The sequence below is a fragment of the Mycteria americana genome, chromosome 12 (genome assembly GCF_035582795.1).
Source record: "Mycteria americana isolate JAX WOST 10 ecotype Jacksonville Zoo and Gardens chromosome 12, USCA_MyAme_1.0, whole genome shotgun sequence".
Taxonomy (NCBI): Eukaryota; Metazoa; Chordata; class Aves; order Ciconiiformes; family Ciconiidae; genus Mycteria; species Mycteria americana.
Genome location: NC_134376.1, coordinates 12,278,621 through 12,305,755, shown reverse-complemented (window position 1 = coordinate 12,305,755; position 27,135 = coordinate 12,278,621). Strand labels below are relative to the sequence as shown.

Genomic DNA, 27,135 nt, shown 5'->3' with positions numbered 1-27,135 from the left:
GGACAAGAATATGTTGCTGCCCTTCTCCCTCTCTCTCTCACTCCCCAAGGAAATTATCCGTTTGTCTTTAATCAGGGAGTAAACACCTGCATGTAGTAAATAGCTGGAGAAGCTTAAGATGTTGTTGCCCTCCAACTGTTTGTTAGTGATCCTCTAATGTAAGTTACAACCTCTTCAACAGAGTTGGCAGAGCATGTAAGTGTTCCTTTGTTAACTCAGGGGACAACAGTTCCAGTGGAGCTTAATCTAAACCATGAGATTTTGCACCAAAAAATACTGAGCTATGCTCACCTGAACTCTTATGCTAGCTTTGCTGTATGACTGTCATCTCTGGCGGCAGACTGGGCAGGAGAAGAGGAGTAAAATATAAAAAAAGGACGACGTGGTAACATCTCAAATGACTGTTTGCTCACCACGCATGTGCACGCAATTTCATTGTACGTTTCTGTTACCCTGCTGTGATTACCTTCACGTAAAACAAAGCCAAACCAAAGCATAAGCCTCCCACACTTCTAGTGTCATTGGGAAAGCTTGAACCGCAGTTTCTGTACTAACTTGTGCAAGCCAGCTTAACAACACTATGCAGAACAATACTAGAATAATTCAGCCTTCTACTGGACTACTGCCAAAAGACTCATTCAAGTAAACAAAGGGTTTAAAGGATCACTACCAAAGCTTACAGTAAGCATAATGCTTTCTGCATAAAAACATGCTTCCTACATGAAAATATTCAACAAACAAACTTTAAACATTTCAGATTTTTTTGTATGAAGTGCCATTGTATTTCTGTGTACTAAAATCTCTTATGCTTACAGACTTTATAAAATAGTGACATGTTAAAATACTCCTGAAGAAATCTAGTTTTGGTAAAAAGTAAAAACAACGACTAAGTATTAAAGCTACTTTTAATATGAATCCATCAAGTTCAAATTTTACTTTTACAAATTTTCTTCTTACTTTCATCATTTCTACAAAAAAAAAAAAATTATTTTTACCCAAATTAACCAAAATTACTAAATCTGAAATTATGGGCGAACAATAGCTTGGGTGCTCTGGAGGATGACAATGCCCAAACCTCTTTTTGTTGTTTTAAGAAAGCAATTTGAACACAAACGTCCATTTCTTCCAGGAACAAAAGCAGCCAGCCAGATAAAGTCAGATATTGTCAGGTCTTTTGCATAAGGACAGGAGAAGAACTAGGAGGCTCCTCTTAAGTTAATTTAGGAATTATTTAAATACTACTAAAGCAGCATTCTCTCAGTGGCAGGATGCTTAAACAACATTAGAAAGATCTATAAAACTGAGAAGGATAGGAAATTGCACAAGTGTCCACCAAACACTTCTTTATCATGTCTATCAGACTGTATTCCTCTAAAAGTTCCTCCAATTATATGATTTCTCATCTGCCTTGCAGATTGTTGAGTCTCTTTCTTTTCAAAAGCAATGGGTTGTGCTAATAATGGCCTTGAAGACAAGGCCTAATCTTTTGGCCAAGCACTGCCAGATGACTTAGACTTGTCACAAAAGACACAGATGAAGCGAGGCCAGGGCCTATTATCTGAACTTCATACAATCTCTTCCTCAAAGATGACGTTAAAATCTTTGTGGGAGGCCTGATACTTACTATGGACAAATGCTCAAAAGTATCCTAAGTTATAAGAGGAATTATGATAAATAACGAGAGAAGAGTAACAGGGCAATGGTTCTTAAGTCAACTGGCACAGAGGAGTGAGAGGCAGCTTCCCAAATTATTCATTTCCCCACCACCACTTTATTTCTGAAAATCTCCTCTGTTATTTCAACAAGCCAGAGCCCTTAAGTATTAAAATCTCTTGCCGCTGCCTTTTCTTTGAAAAAATAAACAAGAAGCAGATTATATTTGAAGACAATACAGACCCTACCTATAAATTATTTCACTAATTCATGAAAGCACAAGAATACTTTCAAGTTATGGGAAGAATGCCTAAGAAAAGAACCAACTATCCAATACAGAAGAACTAAAAATGAAAGACTAAAGAGCAAACATGAGTAAGTTTAGCACCTGAAGCTGCATACCTTGTTTTAGTACTTGTTTGACAATTTATTAGTAAAAGCAGGAAGATAAAAAAACCCAATGAAATTAAGTGAAGGGGATAAACATGTACTTGACACAGTCATAGCAAGGTTTGTCAAAAGAGAAATTTACAAGCTTGCCATCTTACAAGGGATTTTTCCTGTTCAATTTAGTGCATTCTTGTGGTATTAGCCTTCAGAAATGAAAAGTTTGACTTATTTAGACGTAACATAGATACCCGTGTCATTCATTTAGGTTTTACAGGCAATTAAAAACCCAAACAAACAAATTTTCCAGAGGTATAATTACACACAGCATGCAAAAAATCCCACTGCATTCTCTTTTTGATGAGGTTTATGAATTAAGTGTTGGCATTTTTATCCTCATTATGAGATAACTTTCTTTAAATACATATTTCTGTTGCTTCCTTGATAAAAAGGTAAAATGTTGTAAGCTGTCTTAAAACAAGCTTCTGGTAGACATACCTGTTATCAATTTAACATCAAATAGTAGCCAACAAAAACTAGTATCTCCCAAGTTACAATTTTTTTTTTCTGCCTTACAAAAAATAATTCTTAAGGATGTAGAGCCAAAACATTAATAAATTAGCTACAGGTCCCTTAATGTAAAATACTTTGAATACATTAGATCAATTAACATAGTATGCTGTATTTCAGGATCTTCATACATGGAAAAAAATAAGGAAGCAATTGTAAAAGACAAGCTCAAGTATTCAAAGAGGTTGTCATTCCACATTTATATGTGGAAAAGCCTAAGTCTCTCCCCTACCATATTTTCCCTTTATTACATTTTTTCTTTCTTGGAGCACTATATAATACTGAGGGTACGTTCACAAAGCACCATCAACTTAGTCGCTCATTGTGTGAACAGGAGCATCTGGGTCATAGACAACATTCCATGTCTTTCTGAAACAGAGAATACCATGACTTGGACCTGTCCTCAGGTATCTGATATACATACAGCCTAGTTATATATCCCCATTTTTTCTGCTTTAAAGCTGGGATATTCAGATAGTTTTCTTGTTATTTAATAATGCTTATACTATTACAACTGAATTAATAGCTAAACTGATTTTAAAAAATGCTTCAAAACCCAAATACTTAATTTACCTATTTTCAGTGTTCCCACTATTTACTACAAATACCGGAAAACAAATCTTCATTATTAGAAGATACTAGTGTGAGAAAACAAACAAACACTACCCTCCCCCCCCCAAAAAAAAGAAAAAAAAGGTTCCTGCCTTTTCCCCAATAAAAATGAGCCTACATTTGGATACAGACCTAATTCTTCCTGATGCTTACTGTAACAGTGGAAACACTTCTTTCCTAAGTTGCCATGCCAACATCAACAATGAGGAAAGATACTGGAAAGATTTCCAAAATGTAAACCTTATCTTTCTTTCGTTGTTCAACCTGAAGCTATGTGGTGAATTAAACTGTCTGGGATACAATGTGAAACTTCAATTCTGTAAAACTCTGTAAAAAACAAACTGTTCTTGATAACTATCCCAACTCCCAAAAATATTTAATTAATATTTCTATTATACACTAGCTCTGGTTTAAAAACTATTTAAAACCATAAACAACTCCATTCTATATGCCTTCCAGTTGGGGTTTTAATGTCAGACTTACAAGCTGCCTTGACAGGTGAAGCTGATCAGGACAAGGTTTCCTAAGAAACACCACAGCACTTCAACACTACATAACATGGTTTGGGAAGAGCAAGTGAAGAGCACCAATTAACATTATTCGAAGAAAGCAAATAAACATCATTCTTCCCATAGAAAACATTTAAGCAATGTAGAGAAAAGCAGAACAGCCACTTGTGCACTCACCATTCTTCCGTTCATTGAGAGGAGGTAAGTACTGATTGGGCTGCAATGAGAGTTCCTTAAACTCATGCGCAACTGCTTCGCTATGAGGACTAGGAGCAAGCCGTGTCAGTGATCCAGAGTCATCCTCAGCATCTGCTGTCCCCAGGTGATCCATTGTGTTAATCGTCTGGAGACAGGGAGAGCAAGTGGTCTCTTAATCACACTATAGTTGATAAAACTCATAAAGAAAAAAAAAAATTCACTTAGCCACATTACTTTTTTTGTTCGGGTTTTGGTCAGTTCCTTTGCACACAAAATTCAACTTTAAAATGATATATACGTTATCTACTAATTTTCCACAAATATTACAGGTTTGCAAAAATATAGTTAAGCAATGTTATTTACAAGCAGTAGCAGTCATTTGGTTCTGAGAAGCAGGACAGTTTCTCTGCTCATTTGACAGAAAAATTACAGTGTTAACTCTCCGTATGGATGTCCGGAAGCTCCTGTGCCCTACTTTCTAGCAAGTGACACAGCCTGTTTACCAGCAAAACTTTATTTTTTTCCAGTAGCTTATATTAGAGAATGCTGAATTAATATATGATAACATACAAATGGCTTTTAATACTTTGAAGCATTGCACAACTTTCCTTTGGATCAAAAATCAACTTTGGGATTAATACAGGACTTCATACCACCACAGAACTATAGTAGAACTAGTTAATCTTCAAACTCTCCAGCAAGGAAGGCTTTTTGTCATGAATTTTTTCAAATTAATTTTATTGCATACTAGCTGCTTACTGTAAAATATTCTACAGAGTGGAATAAAAGTACCAATTTATTATTTCTTTCCTTTTTATCATTAATGTGGTACTTAATCTACAGTGAGGCGAGACAGAAGTAGGAATTACTGGTACAGGCTTTTCATAGCTCACAGAACTCTATCAAGTCATTAAAAATTCAATAAATCAATATGGACTGCAATTAAGTCCATCCCTGGATTCTTGGAAACTCGAACTATATGAAATATTAACAATTCATGAAGATCCATAAAACCAAAGAATGTCTTATTATTGTTAAATGGTTTATTTTGATTATTTTTCTTAAGAAACACTACTGCTGCCCATACTCAACCTTAGATTTCAAACTTCAGGTATGTTGAGTATAAATACCACACATGTTGGGGTGTGTATGTAAAGGTTATTAAAATGCAGTATGTGTTTCAATGACCACACCCAAAAATCTTTCAGGTGTTACTTGATACTTTAAAAAACATCAAGATGACAAAAAATGATCATGACCACCAAAGAATGGCCTACACTACAAAAAGGGGTAAAGAATCATGTTGCTGAAAGTGCCAATTTAAAAATAAGAAATATAAGCAAGTATGCCTTGATATACACCTCAGTAGAACAATTATGATGGTTAAGTGCATATTTTTCATTATTTTCCATAGTTACCAATTGGTGCTTTCACATTAAATGAAGACACATTAACTAACTGTTATGCAAGATTATTTTTTTCTTTGTTCTTAGCTTTTAGAAGCATAATTTACCCGGCTCTCGTTCGATTTCCTGACATTACACTCTCCTCAAACTCCCACTCACCCATACAAATTAAGTACATTATTAACCAAGCAAGTCTCTTCAGAGCAGAATTTAAGTGAAAATTTAGCTGCTTCTCTGCTCGTATTCACAGCGTTTTATCCACCATTTATTAGCTATGAGTTATGCCTTGGAGTCACTTTTCAAAGAGATTAAACCACATTAGCTGTATTCATGCCATTAAACCTGTATGAAATTAATAGGAACACTCTCTTGTACTAAAGGTTAAACATTTATTATGCTGCATGTTAGCTTTGACCAACTCTTTTCCCCATGACAGATAACTAAATATCTTGCTCTAAATTAAACCAGTTTAACTTTCATCACTCCTACAACACACTGCTAAGTTAGTTACCTGTCGATTTCTTAATTTTTGTTTCAGGAATGTAGGTAGATGTGGTTTTATTGTCCAGACTGAACTAAGAACAAGGCATGCAAGAATTATATGCAACATATTAAATGATATTGATTGCAGCATTGCAGTGCAACTCAAAAAAAGTTGAAACCATAGATTAAGCATGTTTTGTGTGAGAAGTCAACCTGACTACATTAGGTTAGAAGGGACCTTCTGGAGGTCATCTAGTCCATCCCCCAGTGCCGAGTAGGGCCAGCAGCTACTCAGGAATTTGTCTTGTCAGGTTCTGAAAATCTCCAAAGCTGGCGATTCCACCACCTCTGGGTAACCTCACTGCCAATGCCTTGCCCCCCCCGCCCTGCTTCAAACAGTTTTTTCTACTTCAACCTGTGACTGTTGCCTTTTGCTGTTTTGCTCTAACACAGATGATATTGCTAATTGCGACTCTCAGATCCCAGTTTTTGCTATGGTTTCATACAGCACACAAACTTGATCATTAGGAAACCTCTAAATCCAAAGGTCTCCAATGCAGAACTCTAACCCTAATTTGAAAGTTTCCAATTTACAGTAAGTCTCAGATATTGCAAATTCCTTGTCTTAAATCTCTTGGATAAATAATTTTAACCACTAAAAATAAAGTTGTTCATAAAAAAAAAAATGCAGCAAGCCTAAACATCCACTATTTATCAGTTTACCATCCTTTACCATTACAGAATTTCACAGGAACAGGCCTCCAGGAAGCAAAGCCGCAACAGGTTGTAGCATGCACACTGAAATACCACAGCTGATGCCTTTCTTGTTTCCTCAAGCAGTTGTCCTTACTGACTGGCAGAGCAGGATGAGGTCACTACACACTGTTACATGCAGAAGACCCTCTTTCAATTTTTTGCTGCAAGGGTGCTGCAAGCCCCTTTACCTATAGGCTGTTAAAAATCCAGGTATTTTCCCAAATGATCCTTTAACACTAGACAACCCTGTTGCTATATTGCTACATCATCTTCGAACGAAAGACACTCTAGAATTCCCAGAAAGTCTAAATTCCTGAAATTCCTCAGTCATATCTCAAATCACATTTTGCTCTCATTTCTTTTCATTTTTACTGATGAACTGCTACCGTATCAGACTACTGAAATATTTTTGAGCTTAGAACAACGAATTCTCTTGACCTTCCCCCGAAAAAGAACACACACCTCCACTCAACATTTCTAAATTTTTTTTGTAGGGGGAAGAAAATCTGTGACTTTTTCCAGATCATCATCAAGAGCTGGCTCTGATACACTATGATCAATGACAGCTCATTAGTGAACCAATGAATAGAACATCTAAACAATACTATAAAGATGACAAATTGAAAACTTGCAATAAAAAAAATAAACAATTAATTTGATTCTTCTCTCTTGTTCCATTACAATCTAAAGGAGAATTCAGCTGTTCAACTTTCTAAAAAGAACTTCTAAACTTAGCATCCATGAAATTACTAGTGTGTCTTAGGCATAAGGTTTTTCTCATTGATTGACAAAATAATTCTGAAACGTAAATAAAAATCATTTTGATAAATAGCTTTCCAAACAACAAAAAAAGAAATAGATAAGAAAAAAAGACATATCTATGTAAACAACATCTTTTTACACTGTTGTAGGTATGAGATAATAAACCACTACTATTTTTTAGCACGCTCATTTTAACTGCTAGGGAAGATGCATACAATTGCTTTATCATCAGCTGGAGGTTACAACCAGCAGCATTTACTTCACATGAAACTAGACTTAAGATATGCAGAACATCTCCCATCTTCAGTTTTCCAAGGCCGCATTTCATTCTGACATTTCTAATATAACTGATTGTTTGGACATCAGCAATTTAAACATTAGTTCACCTGCATTAAAATCAAACCCTGTACAATAAATACTTTATCCAGTGATCATGTGCAAAAGTGAGAAACTTATCTGATTTAGAATTTAACATACCATGATACTATCACATTTTATATTGAAGATAACACATTTGCCTTCCCTTTCTTGTTTATTTGAAGCCTCCTCAATCTTGAAGAATTACTTCATATTTGCCATCTGCATTTACAGATGGTAACCATTATCTGTGTAACCCCTGACTTGAAGCAGACCTATACACAAAAGTGTATTAATAAACGTAACTCAAACTCAACAGTAAAAACATGTACAGGAAAAATACAATTAAAAAAAATCTGTACTATTAAAGTCTCAATATCCTACTCTGCATAATCCAAGAAAGCACCCTTTTATACAAGGCTAATCTGACAGACAGAAATCAGTTGTCACTTCAGGGGTTTCCACTCCCTTCCTTGAAACTAAGACATCTAAAGGCTTATTCAGTTGTACGAACTATCATTCGATTTGGTATGAAAAACACTTCTACTTACAAAGTGTTGGAAAGTCTAACACCATCTTATCTGTAGCAATTAAAATAAAACTACTCCGCTCTTCCAATAGTCCCAAAGGATTTCAGTTTTGTGGTTTTTTTTTTTTTTTAAACGCAGAATTCAGCAAAATGTTTAAGAGTAGTAAAGTGAAAACTAGAACAAAATTGTTTTCCTACTTAACCTTCAGAATAGATTATCAAAACAGAGTATGTACCAGCACTGCAAGCAAAGCTTTGGTTCACATTTAGCTGAGAACTACATAGAAACAGTGTTCCAGTACTGGCAAAGGAGAACTCCTGTACAGTGCGAGTCTTACATAAGTGTTCTCACAGATTGTAGGTGGTTGCTATCTTTCTTAACTACTGAAGACAAACGCTTCTTTTATTTTTAAACATTTTGTCTTCAAAAGACCAAGTATATTCCCTTAGAAAAATCTTAGAAGGGGAGAAAATACATACTTCCCTGCCACTTGGGACACTAGAAATGGTATTTTATTTGGCACAAACTGTGAAATCTGGATGACACTTAGGTAGTAAATCAGCTTTTATTTTAGAAATCTGCTGGAAAAAACACTTCAAGAATCACAGTGCATTCAAACTCTGGCCAAGTCAAATGGCTAACCTGAACATCGCTTCACTCATTTACAGCTGCAAGGAACTTAGGTCACTATACACAGTGCAGTATCAAATTATTAAGACGTCACACCAGATTAGGTATTAGCAATACCAGCCTCCAGTACAGAATTTATTACAGAATCATGGTGTGAACATTAGCAGTCAAATCACCTAGGTTTAAATTTCTCCATTTGTAAGTCAGTAAAATTTTTAATGATATAGCTAGCAGTTTGTAACACACCAGAACCTTTAGTGGGAAGAATACTAGAATTGCAAAAGGTTGGTTTGGGGGTTTTTTTGATTGTGGTTTTTTTTGTTTGGTTGGTTTTGGTTTGTTCCCCCCCAATGTGTCAGGAAACAGTAAAAAAAGACATCTAAAAAGCTTAAGCACTGCATCATCCAGCAGATTAGCCTAACAGTTGCCAATGAAGATCATTTGTGTTAAGGTTTTGGATCTCCTTGTCAATGCCTAGAAAGACTTGAAAATCTGTACAGTGGGGACAATGATCTCTAACACTAGAGTGGTAATAAGCATTTAGGGGACCATTATGGTTTCAAATATTACCTCAGTTTGAACAGTGAGCATTAATGATTTGTATCTGAGATAATGTACTAAGTCACAATATGAGACTAACTTGGCAATCCATCTCATAACAGGGCAAGAACTATGCTTTCAGAATGCAGCTGGCCCTATCAAGTGCATAGATATGCCTACAACAAAGTTCCTTTCTAATCTTCAAATTAGCTGAGTCCCAGTGGTCAGGCCCTTGGAATACTCAGTACACCCCCCCCCCCCCAATCAATACAAGTAGGACTTAGACATAAACATTCAAAATACACAGGAACATTCAGCTCACTGAACACTACGGTGACCGTAAGCTAAGAGAGTCATTTCCCAGAAACAAGAACTGGGGATGAAATACCCACTTCAAAGAGAGGAAAAGATGCAATGTTTTTACAGGATGACTCCTCTTGGCATGCTGCCTAACAGCAAGGGGTAAAAAGAAAATTGAGAAACAAATAGTAGGGTTGGCTGCAGGAAATCCATCTCAAGTCAGTTCCTGGAGCAATACCAAATCTAGGTGTCTGCTACAAAGACTGTAACGCTCCTCACTCTAGTATATAATGGCTTCTCTGTGACCTCTAAATTGCAGCGTGTTCTATTTGGTAGACACTAGCACACACCGTATACACACAATTTCATTTCAGCTGTGCTTACATCCTATTATACGTCTGAGATCTTATTGAACACCTACATGAAAAGCTAGTGGGGCTTCCTTTATAATTGTTCCGAATACCTTTTTCCGCATGTCCATACACAGTTTTTCCCCAAACTCTAAAGACTACTTATATTTTGTTACAAAATCAAAAAATAAATAACAACAATAATAATTAAAAAGCTTTGGAAATACTTACAAAGTATCTAAAAGCCACTGAAAGCCATTCCTCCAAATCACTAACCTTTTACACCAAGTCTCATATATTGGTGTTTTTAAAATAGTAAAGATGTAAAAACCAAAAAATAACCTTTTGCATTTAGCACTGCAATTTTAACAATAAACTGTTACAGAAAAGTTCGTTTGTTTTTGGTTGGTTTTTTTTTTTCCTCCATTTTTCGTTTTCTCAGTAGGTTTCAAATCCGCTTACTGAAATAGCATTTAGAACCAGTAAAGATGAATATATGACTGCGCACAAAATGAACATAGACATGGAAAGTACTTGCTATTAATAATCATTCAGATTATCAGTAAATTAACTGAATATGTTCATCTAATTCATTTTTGACATTCATAATTTCACTGACTGGAGAAAATGTCTCAAATTAAGTTTTCCTCTGTTGCAAGAACAACGCTTATTCTGTTGAGATTTAGGCCCCTCATTTCATTTATTCCACAGTGGATTAAAAGACCAATAGACACTTTTCATGAAAAAGTCTTAGAAAATACTCAACCATTTCAGTATTCCACTTCATACAGTATGATGCTGTTCCTTTTCCCAAATAGAAGCAGCATCAACACTGCTGACAACTCGGTGTTGCTTATAACTTCTGCCATTAGTTTCTCTCACAACCTCTCTCATTAGAAGTATTTTGGATACAGTATATGAACTCTGAAATTAAAACTGACATTAAATTATTATACTGAAAGAGAAATTGCAATCCTACAGTTAAAATACAGTGTTGATAATTAATGAGGATAAATTTTGTGGTAAACTACACAGCAACAAGGACTCATACAGCTATTTTTACAAAGGTAATTAGACAAAAGCAGAAAAAGATGAGAAATATCAACGGCTGACTAACTATGAGTAATCATCTTGGATTATGCATTATCAGAAACTCATTATTACTATTCATTTCTTTAAAAAACAGTGTGCAGAAGCATATGACAGAACTGAGGTCCTGTCAGGCTTCTCACCATACCAGTAATTGGAATGACATACTTCTTAAAGGAGCATGGAGTCAAGACTGGACTGATATTTCAGATAAATTTCCTGGTTTAATTAATAAATTACTGAGATTAAATTTTTGTAACTGTCTACTCTAGCTAAATTAATACCACTGAGCAGACACTAGAAGACCTCCAGAATCTCATTTAACACTTTTGCATATTTCAATGACAATGCTACACTGAGATTCTCTTTACTAATTCTTAGAAGGAGATCTTTAAATCTTAAGTCTGTGGACTGATTAAAGACTGAAACGAAATAAGCTACACTAGCAAATGTACACCATAAACTATGTAAAGTATAGAAAATTACTTATATTATATCTGGACAGAGGCATCTGGACTAGATGATACATTCCTTCCTGTACTATCTCCAGGCAAAAAAAAAGGCACCTCATTTGTAATGGGAAGTGTGGCCTGCTAAGTGCAAATTCATTATCAGGCAGAGAGTGTGGGTCTGTGATGAACAAAGGCAGCCTCCCACAGCTCCCTTAAAGCGTGGGGAAGCTAAAGCTTACCCTGTTGCTGTTTAGGGCCATACAGACGATTTACCATTCTTTTTTCACATTACTGCCTTCTCCAAACTAACCTACTCAACATTTGGTAAATCTTCTGGGCTTTTCACATAACCCTTCAGTGGAAAGGATACAACCCATAGGAATGTTGTGAAGCTTAGTGTTCAAATACTTCAAGGTCTCTTAAAAATGTTTTACGTAGATTATTACAATTACCTTCTGTGTTCACACTTTGTGGGCTTTAAAGTGGTCGGTAATAATAAAATTTATCCAAGATGCTAAACTTCTTACAAATATTTTAAGGCCACTAAAACGACACCAATCCCTTCAGATGGAAGTAAAGTTTAAATTGTTTACTGATTTATATAACACTTTTCAAATCTACCATCTTCCTTGAAGAAACAGTTATGAAAACAACTTCACAGCATGCACCAGAATCAATAAACAAACAGTCTGATGGACCAAACAAAAAAGTAGAGTCTAGGATTACCTGCCTCTTAAAGATAATACACAGTCAACAACCACCTTCTTTAAAGACGAGTATGAACTGCTTTGCTATTCTATCATGTGAAAGAGAGATACAGTCACCTAGGTAGCTGTGCAAGCTATTTGAAACCAAGCATCAAAGCTAGCACCTATTAATCCATCCAGATAACCCAGAACATCTTTTAATATAACTGCTACTGATGCAATGCTTTATAAGTAGAAGCCACATTATGCTTAACTTATAGCACAGTACTGTTTGTCACAGAAAGTTCATAAAGACTAACTCATATTGAGCACTCGGAATCACAATAAGAAGATACGTTATTTCATCTACAACTAGTAAGTCCATCCTTCCTAACAGCTGTTACCTGAGCGCTCAGTAGCAACAAGAATTATAGCAACAACATTTGAAAGTATAATAGATAAACATTGTCCTATGACTTGTCATAAGTGAAGGACATCCAGATACAGTCTTCATCAATTTTTTACTGTTAATCACCTTATGAGCAGACATAATCTGATTTCATCTCATCTTTTTGGTGAATATTCTTAGTCAACAATGCTCATATTGAGGCACTGCTAAGTCATTCAGCTGGATTAACTTGATTAAATAAACACGAAGCTGTTACAGCACATATCCTCACTAGTTCTATTAAAACAAACAGCTTCATAAAAATACTTTAAACTAGAAAGGTAAAACATAAAGTAATATCTTGTTTAGATGTTACACACATGCATACACTGTGCATGGAAATATGCCATTTTCAAATGCTCAGAAAAATCTAAACATGACATTCCTATTTTTCACTCTACAAAGATGATGTTGATTGTCAATATTTTACGTTTGCTTTAATACTCTACTAAAATTTAAAATGCTAGTATTAACATTGGCAGCAAATAAATTCAGACTCAGCTTAGAAAACAACACAAGGTCAGTTTTATAATACCTAAATATAGCAAGACAAAGAAACAAGCAAACAAAAAAACCCCACACCATACTGGTTGCATTATTGGTGTGATTGGTGTGCTAACAAATGATGCTTCCAGTTTCTCATCCTCATGGATCTGTACACATTTAAATTAAATCTCTTTTTTCCAATAAAACAAGTGACACATCACTTAAGCAGCAATTTAGTTGAATTCCAATTAAAAAATTCAAAAGTTCTCAATATCAGTTTTAATATGAAGTGCTTAGCAGTAGTGTTCAAGTAATTGCAAGATCAACTCAGATTTACCTGCCAAAAAGCAAGTTCAGTTCTGGACTATCACAGAACTTTGTGGAAGGAATTAATAAGATAACATGTGCTCCATCATTTTCTGTGGCAAGCAAACATAAACAGTGTAGCCAGCAGAATCTATTTATGTAATTCAAGTTGACAACTTATAAAAAGATCAAACCACAAATGTTCATTTTGGTATTATAAAAGTACTTGATAGCTCAAGTCTGGAATAAGGGTCAAATATTTATCTGAACACATCATACGATTGCTGAACATTTTAGTGTCATGTCCTAGAAATGGGCATTTATTACAAAAAAAGAAAAAAAAAGAGAAAATATACAGAGCTTTTTACAAGAGGTGTTCTAACAGTTCAGAAAATAATCAATCAGTAACTTTTATCAATAAATTGGATCATAATCTTTAACAATTCCTTTATGTGTTCAGAGTCCTTTGATAGCCAAAATGTTGATCTATTTTAAAAATGAATGTTGGTAGAGCATCTAAGGCATTTCAGAAAAGGTTAAATTATTCCATGATTTCATTTGTTTGCTTAGCTACTTCAAGATGTTCCCATTTATGACTAAGCTGCAGGTGCTATTCTGTTTATTTTAGTGCCTGTAAACCAAGCCCTTGAATTGAACAAAGCAAGGAAAGCATTAGGATTCAAGTCAAAGAGGAAGGAACTGTAGGACTGTTTCCCGTTGAACATGCTACTTTCTACCTTCCTTCATAAGCATGACTGAACATTACACAATCATTTCTATACAATGAAATTTCTTGAAAAATATATACTTTGCTTCTTTTTATTTCTATACACTGTTACAGAGGTTAGCAAAATTTTATTATAATATTTGGTGGACCAAAGACTGATATTTGACCTCTTAAAAAAATGCCATCAACTTCTATAGGACAGAATGTCACTTATTATTCACGTTCAGCAATAAACTAATTAAACATGAATTCAAAATAATGTAGCATAATTAGGGATTACTAGCAACTTCAGTTTAGGGGATCTTGCAAATACCAAAATGATTATGTCTGAACTGCAACTCAGCACACACATGCAGATGATACTCAGGTAAGGAGTCCCTACTTATAACCTTAGGACAACTTAGAAAATCTCTCTTTCACAAACCTTTTGCTGCATATTGACTTGTATCAACACAGCTACTTTCAGATATTAACAATGCAAACAATAACTTGAATTAGCTCCCATGGAAACCAGTCAACTTGTTGCTTTTAACTTCTGAAACTAAAACTTGTAAAATTTAACCCGCTAATGGACAAAAGAAAAACTTAGAAGATGACAGATTAATGTTTAAATAAAAAAAATATAAAAATCAACATTCTGTACATCTTAAGCAGCAGCTATTTACCATGCGTTCTTTATTTGATTTAGGCTAAGTGCTTAGAGTTCATCTAAAATATTCTCTCTTCCGTTCTTTTCTTATTTATGATCACGTAACCTCCCTGTAAAAAGCACAGCAGAGCATTATGGTATGTATTTAACTGTCCCAAATGATTGGTGTTACTTTGCAAGTTATTAGACGTATTTAATCTTCTCCTCTACTCTATTTCCTTTAACTAGAAAGAAAACAGGCCTAGTAACAAACGATTAACGTGTCTGACTTACAAGTTCATGGGACCATCTCTTCTTTTCAACAATTCAGTTTATATTGGATGATGTGACACATTTTGAATAGCAACAAACGTACAATAAAGGGCTAATTAAAGAAGGTGATGAAAATTTTAAGATGATTTTTGTATAGTGCTGCTGTCCTATAGACAAAAAAACTGGGTGAGCTCTATCCATTAAGATTTTGAAGGCTCCCCTAGTGTTCCCAAAGATAACTCACAGTTAGCTACATACATTAAATACATATATTCATCACATGCATGCTATGTGGATACGAACGCTCATCTTTCTCAACTAAACAGAGGCAGTGACACAAAATTTTGGCAGTCCCATAATACCACTTCATGCTATTGCCAACTCTATTACTCAATACATGTAAATTATTCTCCATTGTACTTCTCATTGTCCTAGAGTCAGAATGAGGTCAATGTACTTTGCATTTCTTATAGCCAAAGCTGCTACTGGAACTGGACAAATATGTTTATTTCCTTGGCTTAAAAGTACTACTTTCTATTACAAACTTTAAAAAGCACTTAAAAGGGAAAGAGCATAGTTGTTTCATCACTTATACACCAGCTATCATTTAGATTCATGGCTCCAGAAGGACAACCTCTTCCCTCCTCAGTCTTCAACTGATGCTTTCTCCAAGTTACACCTACTGATATAGCAGGGTTAAAGAAAGGGTATTACACCTTACCTGGAAGGAAACAGAACAAACTGTCACATTACATTTGGTAACAGCGAACCACTGCTCAACTGCTCATATGCCACACCGTATTAATTGACCTAGTTTTTATACAACAGTGACAAAAGGTCAGAATGTGAATGCAATTACATCAGTTGTAATAGATTTACACCTTGCAGTATCTTCCCAAGAATTAACGTGGGTTTTTTTAATAGATATAATAAGGATGCACACTAAAAGAATGTTAAATTCCATGCATTTAAGCACAGACTTTCAGGTAGAAAAAAACCCAAACCACAAAACCCCAACCCCCAGCTTCCTAAACACTGGAAATCAAGCATGAAGATACATCACAAACATAGTATTATGACTTTAACAGAAAACCAAATTTTTTAAAGACAAAACAACACTCTTTATTAAACAAAAGCCAAACTTTTACTTCTCAAATCAAGAACACTTCTTCTAACAAGGACAGTAATACTCTCTGTGAACAGGGTAAAACCACAGGAAGGAAGATCACATTGTTTCTTTGTAAGTACAGAACCAAGATTATAAGTGGTCAAGCTTAATCCCCAGATCAATACCCATATTCTAAAACAACCAGAAAAAGTATGTTATTTGTATGGTGCCTGAAAACTCTAATGTTCTAAATAGTTTAATGCTATAATCCACAGTCCATGCCCTCAGCGCTTTAAAACCCAATTTCTCACGATCTCCAAAGCTAAAATGAACTTGAATTCCATTTTCCATACTGAAATTAGCTAAAGACTAACAGGGCAGAAACTCTGGGTCAGGAGAGTTTATGTTGCCTAAGGCCACTTTCAAAGAAGTCTTATCTGTTAAACTACTGTGTGTTCCAATATTTCATTCCCTACAAAGCTGCTTGTTTAAAAATAAATAAATAAATGAGAGCTAGATAGTAACCATAAAATTGTTTACAGTAGATTTCTGCACAAATTGCTACACAACAGCTGTAACACATCTAAATTCTGTATTTCTTGGGAGTTTCTCTTAATACAACTTTAAGTGAAAAAAAGCCATTAAACCTTCCCCTTATAAAGCAATCATCATTCTCATCTCCCTCAATTATAAAGGAGAGGAAAAAGTACTCTGTTTATGCAGAAACAGCAGTAACCAAGAATAAGCTGATCAAGAAAGAAACATAATGGCCTTCAGAAATACTTAAAATCTCATGAACCACTCAACAGAAAGTTAATAAACATAGAAAGAAAGGCCTCTTGTATTCAAAGATATAAATTTCACGTGTAGACTTAAAAATGAGGAAGCCTGACTGCAACAAATTACTTCCTTCACTCAGTTAAGACTAATTATTTCGAAAGATCATCTTTAAGGGAAAAAATATTTAGAAACTTAGAAATATTTAGAAATAATGAAAGTAATAACACAAAGAATCAATTTAACACTGATATGATGAGTGCAAAAAAACCCCTGTCTGTAACACCCCTCCCCCAACTGAAAGAACAGGATATTTCTGAATTAAAAAGGAAGAGACACCATTAATGAAGTCTGCTATACTAATATAGAAAGCTCCTGTGCAACACTGCCTTACTATTACAAAACTTAAACAGCTCTTACTAAAGGTTATTCCTTAATTCAACATAGAACACCTGCCACCACTAGAGTATCTACTTCAAATGTTTAAAAAAATTAAACTATAGTTATTGACCAATTAGGTTCAATGGCATAGTAACTAAATATAGGGCATTTCTGTTAGAACCACCAAGTCCACTTGCAATTGTGCTGGCTGACAAAATTACCAGTCTCTCCGAGGATTTTTGCCACCCAATTTCTGGTTATGGTGATCCCGTCCCCACTGCTGGGTCAGCTGTTGGCATGGGTGCTCCTTATCCAGAGAGCTCAATCAGCTTAATGAGTTTGAGCAGAGTCACTTTTGCTCACTTGGCTAACCTGAACTGAAACGGTTTAGGAGAACAAACCTGAGCAAGCAAAAATCTCTGGTAGGGGTGGAATGAGAGGCTCCACCAAAAAACAGCGCGTATCATCTTAATCGTGTTTCAGTAAGTTATGTGGCTGAATAGTTCTCTCCCCTCAGCTGAAAACATACTTCAAATGTGGAGTAAACTTCATGAGCTTCAGTAAGCCAAAAAAATCCTTAAAACACAGGCTGAAATATTTTTTGATATATTTTCCCAATATCCTCTGCCTAATGCTAATGAAAAAGCTCTTACTGAACATTTATTTTCATGAACACATCAAAACTAGAATAACAGTCAATTTACAAACTCATGAGCCTAAAAATACTTCAAGCCACAATTTCTCTCCTACATAATAATTTTAAATTTATTTGTATACTAGACGTTTTTGGTCTTCAGCAGCGTAACAGAAAATATACTTGCATTTGTATTCCTTCTGAGACATAAGACATTTCCATCATTTAACAGTCATCAAATGTAATTTATTAGGGCAAGTATGTTTCAAAACACTTTGGTTAGATCCATTTACTAACACTAAAACACACAATGTATTTAATCATGAATAAATCAATAAAAAAAGGCTGAAAAATCTATTCAATGCCACTCCTTCCTCAAAGATACATTTCTTGAGCAGCATTAAAAATATTTTTGAAAAAAATATACTACAGAGCTTTAGTAGAATCCCTGTTGGAAAACTACTGATAATCTGATGAAAATAAGATATTCATTAAATATTATCTGGTCAGATATAATTTACTATAGCCCAGGTTTCTCTTTTTCTCTTGCCTTATTTTTATTTCTTTTCTGACATCAGATCATAGTTCATTTCTTCCTCAGATCCTTTCAGTATCTGCTTTCGTTCTCGATTCCTCTTCCTGAATTCTCTATTTTTTTCTATCCTCCATGTATCACTAAATCACTTCTCATCTCAAGCTTCCACTTTACCTGTCAAAAATGCTCTGTATACCATCTTTAATATAGCTTTTCTTCTCCTGACCATGTTCCTCAGCTATCCAGCATAAGGCTTGGCTTAGGCCTTCAAAAGCCTACCTATAGATGCCAAGAACCCTCAGACAGATCAAAGAGATGCCATGGAATTTCATCTTTTGGACTACCTGCCTCAAATATTTGAGAAACAGTAGATTTAGAACTGTGCCTATATTCAAGAGCCTCCAGTCAACTATCAACCTGGTTTAGTCTGCAGAAAAGGAAAGAGAATGGTATTTAAGTACCTCCTAGTGTTCTATCCATCCTCCATTTCAGATTTCTAGTTTGTCTCCTTATTGCCCACCTTTGCTCCTGCTCAGAACTTTCTCAGGGCAGAGAAAGAATAACTATTGGCTGCAGTGGGTTGTTACCATCTGCATTTCACCCTTTCCCAGAAATTCCACCTTTCCGTTTTCCCGGCTCTGCACAATGAGTTTTTAAAATCAGGCATATTTTACAGGACCTGGTAAAAGAGCAGTTAAATGGTTAAAATGGCAGAACAGAGGAAGGGTGGAACATCCGGCAGAGGAAGGAGGGAGTCATTAACTGCTCAACTTGGATCTACCACAGCCAGAACAGTTTGCTTCACCATGCTGATCTGATTCCAGAAGAAATCACTAATTACACTGTGTTATTCATCGAAGCAAGGAAAGTTGGTTGAAACTCTCTACAGTTGCGGAGTGAATTATTTAAAGCTTGATTCATATTGGAAGATCTGTAACTCCTATAACTATAAAGATGGCTTACATTTTGCAGAAACTGATGGCATTTGCTCAGTAAACCCTTTATCTTACATCAAGTGAAAGTATTTGAGTGCTGCTGTGTTATTTGACATTAACATAAAGAAGCATTACTGTGAATAACCTATACAAATTCAGAAATAATCAAGACTGTATAATAAAGTAGTAACTTCTCTTGAATTAAGTATTTACTAGAAACACAGTAAGCAGTACCCTCATAAACTGGATATTAAAATCCTTCTGCTATACAGACACTCCAAATGAAATTACAGCATGTAATACATTAACTAGAAAATGGTGAGGTTTTCAGTCATACCTATAACTTCACACACAGTTGTGTGATGATGTTGTGATCATTCTCAATATTTACCTAAACTATATATGCCAAACTACAGAAGCATTGGAAATTTTTAAAGAAATAACAGCAAGACCCAAACAAATGACCTGTTAACTGATCAAACTTTGCTTTTGGAGCAATTCCTCAGTATTCAGTGACAGCAAGCATTATTAGCACTCTCACAGCTTGCAAAGTGTATTTAAGTTCTGGATTTCTTACCTCAAAAAACTTACTTCAGAGTTTGCAAAAATACATTAATCAGTAGGAGTTCATCTACTCCTCTGGAGTACAAGCATTAAATTCTACAATTTTACTAAAATCCCCCACTTCGTAATAGTGAAAAACTTAAAAGTGAGAACTGACATACAAACACACAGCTTCATTGTCAATTTTGCATTTAATTTCATAGCAAATGCTGCTGCACAGTGATACTAAATCAGTAAGAGTCTGAATTTATCTATTTTCAGAATTTTTCTACTAGGAGCGTACATAAATTTATTTCCTCCTGTTGGATGTGAAGCAAGCAGAAGTATAACTATGCGAGGAAAATGTGTGAACAAGCATACTGCCATCCAAAAAAATTACTGATTGGAATTAATAGAAAATCTGACACATCGCTACTAAATGGTGTCAAGAGCTGATTAAAAAAGATTTTTAAAACTATTTCCTAATTCACACAGTTTACAAGTCTTCAACAAAAACCTTATAAATATACTAAGTATATTTATAAATATACTAAGTATATTTATAAAGAGTATAGCTGCACAAAGAGTACAACTTAGATATTGAAAGTCATTAGCAAAACATTAAGGCATTTCTTTTGGTTACCTGTATTCAGCTGTATTTTCTATGGAAAGGTATTTTTAAGATGATATTTTTTAAAGAGAAAATCCTAAAAAATAACCTACCAAGTAACATGATATCATAATGAAAAAAACAAATGCTCCAAAATAGTTAACAGAGGTTTATTAGTCCATTCAAAAACTTCTAAAATAACACACAAATAGTACAATTCAGACCAACCATAATGAACATAAAGATCCCATTAATTTCTATATAGTAATCTCAGCATATTCAGCAAGCTCCATTTTCAAAATACACACATTCCGAGGCCCTTGTCTGCCTGATTACCACCAAAGAAAGATTATAAAAGCACATAGTCCTTTACTTTCATGCTTCCAAAGTTATTTACATACAACAATGAAACATGCTGAGAAAGATGCTAATTCACAACGTACAAAAATACCGGTAACACATACAACTTATGCAGCATTTTAAAAGAAAAAATGCAATTAATGGTGACATCATATGTTCTCTCAGATAACATTTAAGTATAAACACTTACTAAGAACATAATTCACAATTCACACTGACTACCCATCAATCTAAAAGAGATTACCTATATACAAAATTGACTGCATCTCTAACACTGTGATGCAAGAAGGAATACATCCACCACAATTACATTCATACACAGACTTCTTTGCTTATGTTAAGTCACAACTATTACTTTCCTAAAGCTTCACTAACATGTGGTTCTAAATCCTAAAAAGCTTTAAGCATGTGTTCAACTTTGTGCAACCCATTTAGTCTTAGTCTCATAAACACATGCTTAAAGCTTTGCTGGATCACAACTTTACCAAACAATACATTTTCATTTTTAAAAAAGGGGAACAAAATTAAAGATTGTGCCAGCAATGTAATTAGACAGAATGTCAGTAGCTGGAATTCTATGTCTCTCTAATTTTTTTTTAATAGGAAATATTGAGAAACTTGCCACTTCATGAGACACAAGAACCATTTATGGGTATTAACTGGACTTTACTGGAATACACTAACAACTTGAACTCTATTTTAACGGTTTCTCTGCTGAATTTTATGAGCTACCTCTTTTACATTTATAATAAAGAATGACTGGCAAACTAATTTTAATGCCTCTAGAATCTAGAATTTTTAATCAAGTCTTCAGCAACTGTTCCCTAGCCTTCCAGCAGACTTCTAACATTAGAAACAAAACATGGAAATAGAAATACAATTATCCATCCTTTTCAGGGATATAAATCAGGGCTAATTATCTCATAAATTCACAGTTTGAGAAGGGTAGAAAACCAGGGGGGTTTGTCTTTTTGTCTTTATTTTTAGTGTTTCGTTCATTTGTGTTTCACTAGTCCATGTGAAGATCAAAAATGAGCTTAACTATAACTTCTCTCTCGCTTTGTTGCTTTTGGCATCATGCCCAGGTTTAAGCCAGTTTTCAAACATTTAATTAATGGCTTTAGCCAAGTACCCAAATATGAAATCTTAAAATACTGTCTACTGAGTCAACGATCACAGAGATTCAGTTTATTGCACAAGTGCAAAACTGTTATATTAACATCTGGATTTAATAACAGTAATCTGAACACTATTTAATAAATTCTGTAATGCGCATTTGCTCTGGAGTTTCAGGGTATGGAAGATTTTTGTGGCTGTGGCTTCGACAGAGCCTAAACAACATTGAAGAGTAGTTTTACAGCAGCTGTCAATCTTTACCACTTGAAAAAGTTTTATTCCATAATTAACGTTATGCAATTTAGGCTCTTGAACTTCAGGTGATAAAAATGCTTAAGAAACAATGCCAGGAATACTGGTTCACTATGCTCAATGCAGCACAGAATAATTTCATTTAAAGAAGCAAACATGAAACATTCATGGTTGTCAAGTGCAAATAGACTTAATTTCAGTTGTTGATCTCTTTTTTAGGCATACTGCTAAAAAAGTAGCAGATATATTCACAGTAAGAAACAAAGGTTGCAGATTTACTAAACCAGGACATGAAGTGAACTGGTTTGCCAAGTCTAATCAAACGTGCTGCTCTTCATGTAGCCTGAACGCTACCCTAAAACACACCTTACCTTCAGGTTAAAGGAAGCTCCCCTATCTTTAAGTCTTTCCTGTTGCCAATTTTTTGCCTAACACTACAGTTCTGGGGTTTGTTGGAATACATCAATGCTCCAGACACATACCACCTTCAGTGTATATCCAGAAAGTTTTGTACGTCTTGCCGTTCTTCCATTCTCTGGAGCAGTTCTTAGCCATGAAAGTTGTGTGCAGTGTCTGGCTTTTTCTGTGGAGGTGGAGGCAATGCTCTGGTTCATCTTAGAAGGGCCTCAGTAGAAACTACCAAGGAGGCTTTAAGCTTGATGCTCTGTCTCAGTTATTCTGAAAATAAAACAACCCCTCCCACCCCCCCAACAAGGCCCTTTTTCCCATACAAAAGATGGGGAGGGAGGAGGCAGGATCAGAATTGTCACCATTTCAGTACCAGCTGAACATCAGAGGCACACAGTTCTGAAACTGAGCACATTTTAGTTGACATAACCTAAGTTCCTTGTTTTACTAAGCTGCTTGAGTCCCTTCCTAGTACCTACTGAAATAGAATTCTATCAGCAGCCATCAAACATTCTTAGTTACTCCCTTTGAGAAAGAAGTTTCCTCTCCTCATTGATAACTGCATTTATTTAATAAAAAAATGCATTGGGTCTGGTGGTACTTTGGAAGTGCTGTGCTGTTAAGTGCTCTGGCACTATGCTGGTACTAGCCTGAGTCACTGCAAAATAATTGTTAAAAATAAACAAAATGCTACATAGGCCAAAGTCTTACCTACCAATATCAAAACTATTAACATTTAGAAAAAGCCTAACATAATCTGTGAAGGTTTGCAAGCGTGACAGTCCTTTAAAAAAAGAGAAAATATTCTTATCAACATAATATTCTTATCAACATAAGAATATTTAAGTCAAAATTCTAAGAGGTGATTAAAAAGCATTCATATCAAATGGCAAAGCAAAAACATCACAATAACTTGCTCTTAGCTTATGTAACATGGGTACTACATCTCCTCAAATTCCTGTTTGTATGAGAACATATCTCATGGAAAACTTTCCATTTTAACAGGATTATAAAACCAGCACAACTTAAAATGATACACTGCTCACTAAAAAATAGCAGCTTTATAAAAAAACTGTATTTAGAAAGTTTTAATTGTTTTAAGATATAGCACTTACCTTGTATTTCTAGCCTCCTTCTATAGTGTCTGTTTCAGCACATTTCTGGTCAATTGGAAAGTAAAGATAGGAAAAACAAAAATCAATAAAAACGTCAAAATGATTCTTTATTTTAAAAGTTACATACTCTATTCCACCTAAGAACTTAAAACCTTAAGAGTACAAGTTGCTCTTTCTCAGTTTTTGCAGTTTTGTGATGTTAAAGTATCTCATTAGGTTAAAGGTCCTTAGAGTAAACTAATTTCAATATGGTCTAAGCTCATTTTTAGCACCTTTCCTATTACTACTCAAATTCTAACACACTAATTATTTGTCTTGCCAGTTACCTCTGGCAAGAATAATAGTGCTAGAGGTGCATCACCCACTCCTTTTAACGCAGCTACAATATATAAGACCAGTCCTAGCTCCTTCAAGCCCAGCTTGCATAATTCCTTAGAGCTGGAATGTCTTCACACTTAGAAGTTTAAGTGCCAATTATATCTACGCACTATGACTTCATTTAATAACAGAAATGTATTTTAGTTTTCTATAGATTCCAATACGAAGGAACCTTTATAAAGAAAAAGAAAAGGAAACTTCACAACCACCTTTTGGCGTTTTGCTATGACAACAACTCAAACATATTTGTTCTGTCATCAACATTTCATTTATTAGTATATTTTAGAGTATGTGTGTACATACATGCATATACAGACACGATTATGTCAATGGAAACCTACTGCATACTAAATTTAGAAAAGTTTAAAAAATCACAGTTATCTTTAAGGCTGGCATTTATTAAGTGACATTTCATACAACATTAATGAGGTTTTCCAGTTTTGGCTTTGAACCCACAGGTATCACCTAAAAGGTCCCATACATTGCTCAGCCACACGATGTTGCTTTTGTTCTGAAAGATTAATCCTAACAGATAGGGTTTTTCTTCTTCTAAAGGTTTGCATGCTGAAGCTGATGTTATGGTTTCTATACATACCAGTGAAAGAGGTTAAAAATTAAACATGTAAAAAACCAAGCCAAAACCAAAACACACAAGAAGAGGTTACAAGACAGAAATGTCAAAAAGGCCTAAAAAAAGAAATGGCCTATAATAAAAGGTATTCCTTCTTCCTTCCAGTAATTATTTAATCAATCTAAACACAGTTTAAAAACTCCCAAAAATGAAGCCACAACTAAGTATATTCCCTATCCAATATCATATTCATTCATAATTTCATCAATTATCTAATTTGATTTCTAGGCTAACAAGCAAAGGCTCCAATTTATTGAACATTTTACACATATAAACACTAAATTTGACGGAATATCTGTGTATTAACCTCCACCTTTAAAGCTTTTTTTTAATAACTTATTCAACAGAATCCTACAAATTAAAAATGGTAAATATTAAGGTGATTGTCATGTTACTGTATGACTGCTCCTAAAAATTCACCTGTATAATTAAGTCTAGTCTTCTATATTTCTCCAAATACAGCTAAACCATAAAAGTTGTTCTGCACTTCCAATCAAGGATTTTCAGCTTCCAGATGTTTTTATTTTATTAGTAACTGGCATGATTACCAGACAGCACTCTGTCAAGTTTTAAAAGCAAGTTCTACCACAAAATCGTAATTTGCCCTAACTAATTGCACAGGAAAGAAAACTTCAGGAAGGAACTACATAAAATGTCATACATTAAAAAAATAATCTTATGAAATGCCAGCTGTGCCTTTGTGGAGAGCTTTAAAATATCAATTAATTCAAAACCTGCGCATTTTTCCATCATAAGAGGAAAGATGTAGCTTGAAGTGTAATCACCTTCCCATAACTACGAACTTCAGAACATGCTGTACTCACAGTACAGTGTAAGCTGGTTTATTTTCCTAAAAGCTCACTGATGTTAGTCTAAATCTTTTAGACATATTGACAGCAAATTTATGAGACTTCACAGTGCTGTTTATGCACGAAAGACAAGTTTCTGATATTTACTTCATGATGAAACAAATTATTCACTTTATTTTAAATACTGTCGTTTTTTATTTCAGCTATATCGCCTGCTGCAGCCATGAAGTGCTGGTATTATCTCTCTCGACTGCACTGAGAGCATAACAGCAGTTTTCTGCACTGCATACTTAGAAACCAATACAAAAAACATATAGATGGAATAAAGGCAAATGTATTTGCTGGCACAAAGGAAAGGCACTGCAGCACAGCTCTTTACCTTGCTACCTCCATTCCTACGAATGTCACTCTCACAAGTGTTAACCGATTTATGTGCATCTCAGATACAGATCTGTGCATACAATTGCTGCAGATACACTTGTTATTTCACGCACAAAGCTGATTAACTGCCATCTAAAATCTATGTATTTCACAAATAACAAACCAACCCCTTTAACAGTCCCTGGTCTAAGCACAGCCGCTCTTTTAACAGGTAGGTGAACCTACACTGTAGTTGCATGATTTAGGTGATCAAGGCCAGAGGTGTCAACTTCATTGCTTTGAACAAGGAAAAGCTTTCATTTCAATACACGTATTTTTAAGGCCAGGCCCTGCAGTTATGCCTTTCTACCCACAGGCCCCGTACCCCAACCAGGAATTTGTGTGTCTTACTGAAAAAAAAAAAAAAATCCGTGACTGCAGTACAACACGAGGAAAATCTATCAGCTAAGCACGGCAGAAATCCAGCTGGGCAAAGCTCCAAGGGAGACGCATCCCAGAGCACGATGCGAGAGGTGCCGGCACCAGCACCCCCGCTCCGGCCTGCCGCCACCTGCGCGGCCCTGCGGGGCGGGGGAGCCCCCGCATAGGCCCGGCAGGGCTGAAGGGACGCCGACGCCGCCACCACGTCCCCAGGAACCGGCCCTGAGGGGATCCTGCCCTCCCCCGCCAAGGAGGGGGACGCCGCCGCTCCCGGCCCCACCAGCGCGGCGGGCGGGCGGGAGGCCGCCCCTCCTGGCGCGGGGCCAGGGCGGCGAGGCGCACTCCCACACGCCTCAGCCTCCTTAAGATGGCTCTGGCTGGCGCGAGCGGCGGCCACCCGCGGGCGGGGCCGTGCAGCAGCCTACCTAGGGGCCAGACGGCAGCAGCTGGCTCGCGGCTGCCGCTCACCGCCCGCCGTCCCCTCCCCGCCGGCGGCCGGCCCGACCCCGGGGGCGCGGCACCGCAGCAGCGCTGCCATCCCGCCGCGCGCCGGGGGCGAGCCGCCACCGCCCCGCCCGTCACGTGACGCGCGCTCTCCCGCGGA

General features: G+C 35.8%; 1 protein-coding gene across 8 annotated transcripts in view; it reads right to left on the bottom strand.

The window, feature by feature from the left end:
• MRTFB (myocardin related transcription factor B) overlaps positions 1-27,135 on the bottom strand; it is an 87,868-nt gene that overhangs the window by 59,996 nt on the left and 737 nt on the right. For 3 of the 8 annotated variants that reach the window (XM_075514794.1, XM_075514796.1, XM_075514793.1), the window contains exons 2-3: positions 23,913-23,957; positions 3,909-4,074 (exon numbers count right to left, since the gene is read on the bottom strand). In XM_075514794.1, coding sequence (XP_075370909.1) covers positions 3,909-4,062 — 154 coding nt within the window. In that variant the 5' untranslated portion in view covers positions 4,063-4,074; positions 23,913-23,957. Of the gene's footprint in view, positions 1-3,908; positions 4,075-10,809; positions 10,954-23,912; positions 23,958-26,956; positions 26,983-27,135 lie in introns of those variants that run through there. The other 5 variants (XM_075514791.1, XM_075514800.1, XM_075514792.1 and 2 more) reach the window with 3 other exon arrangements.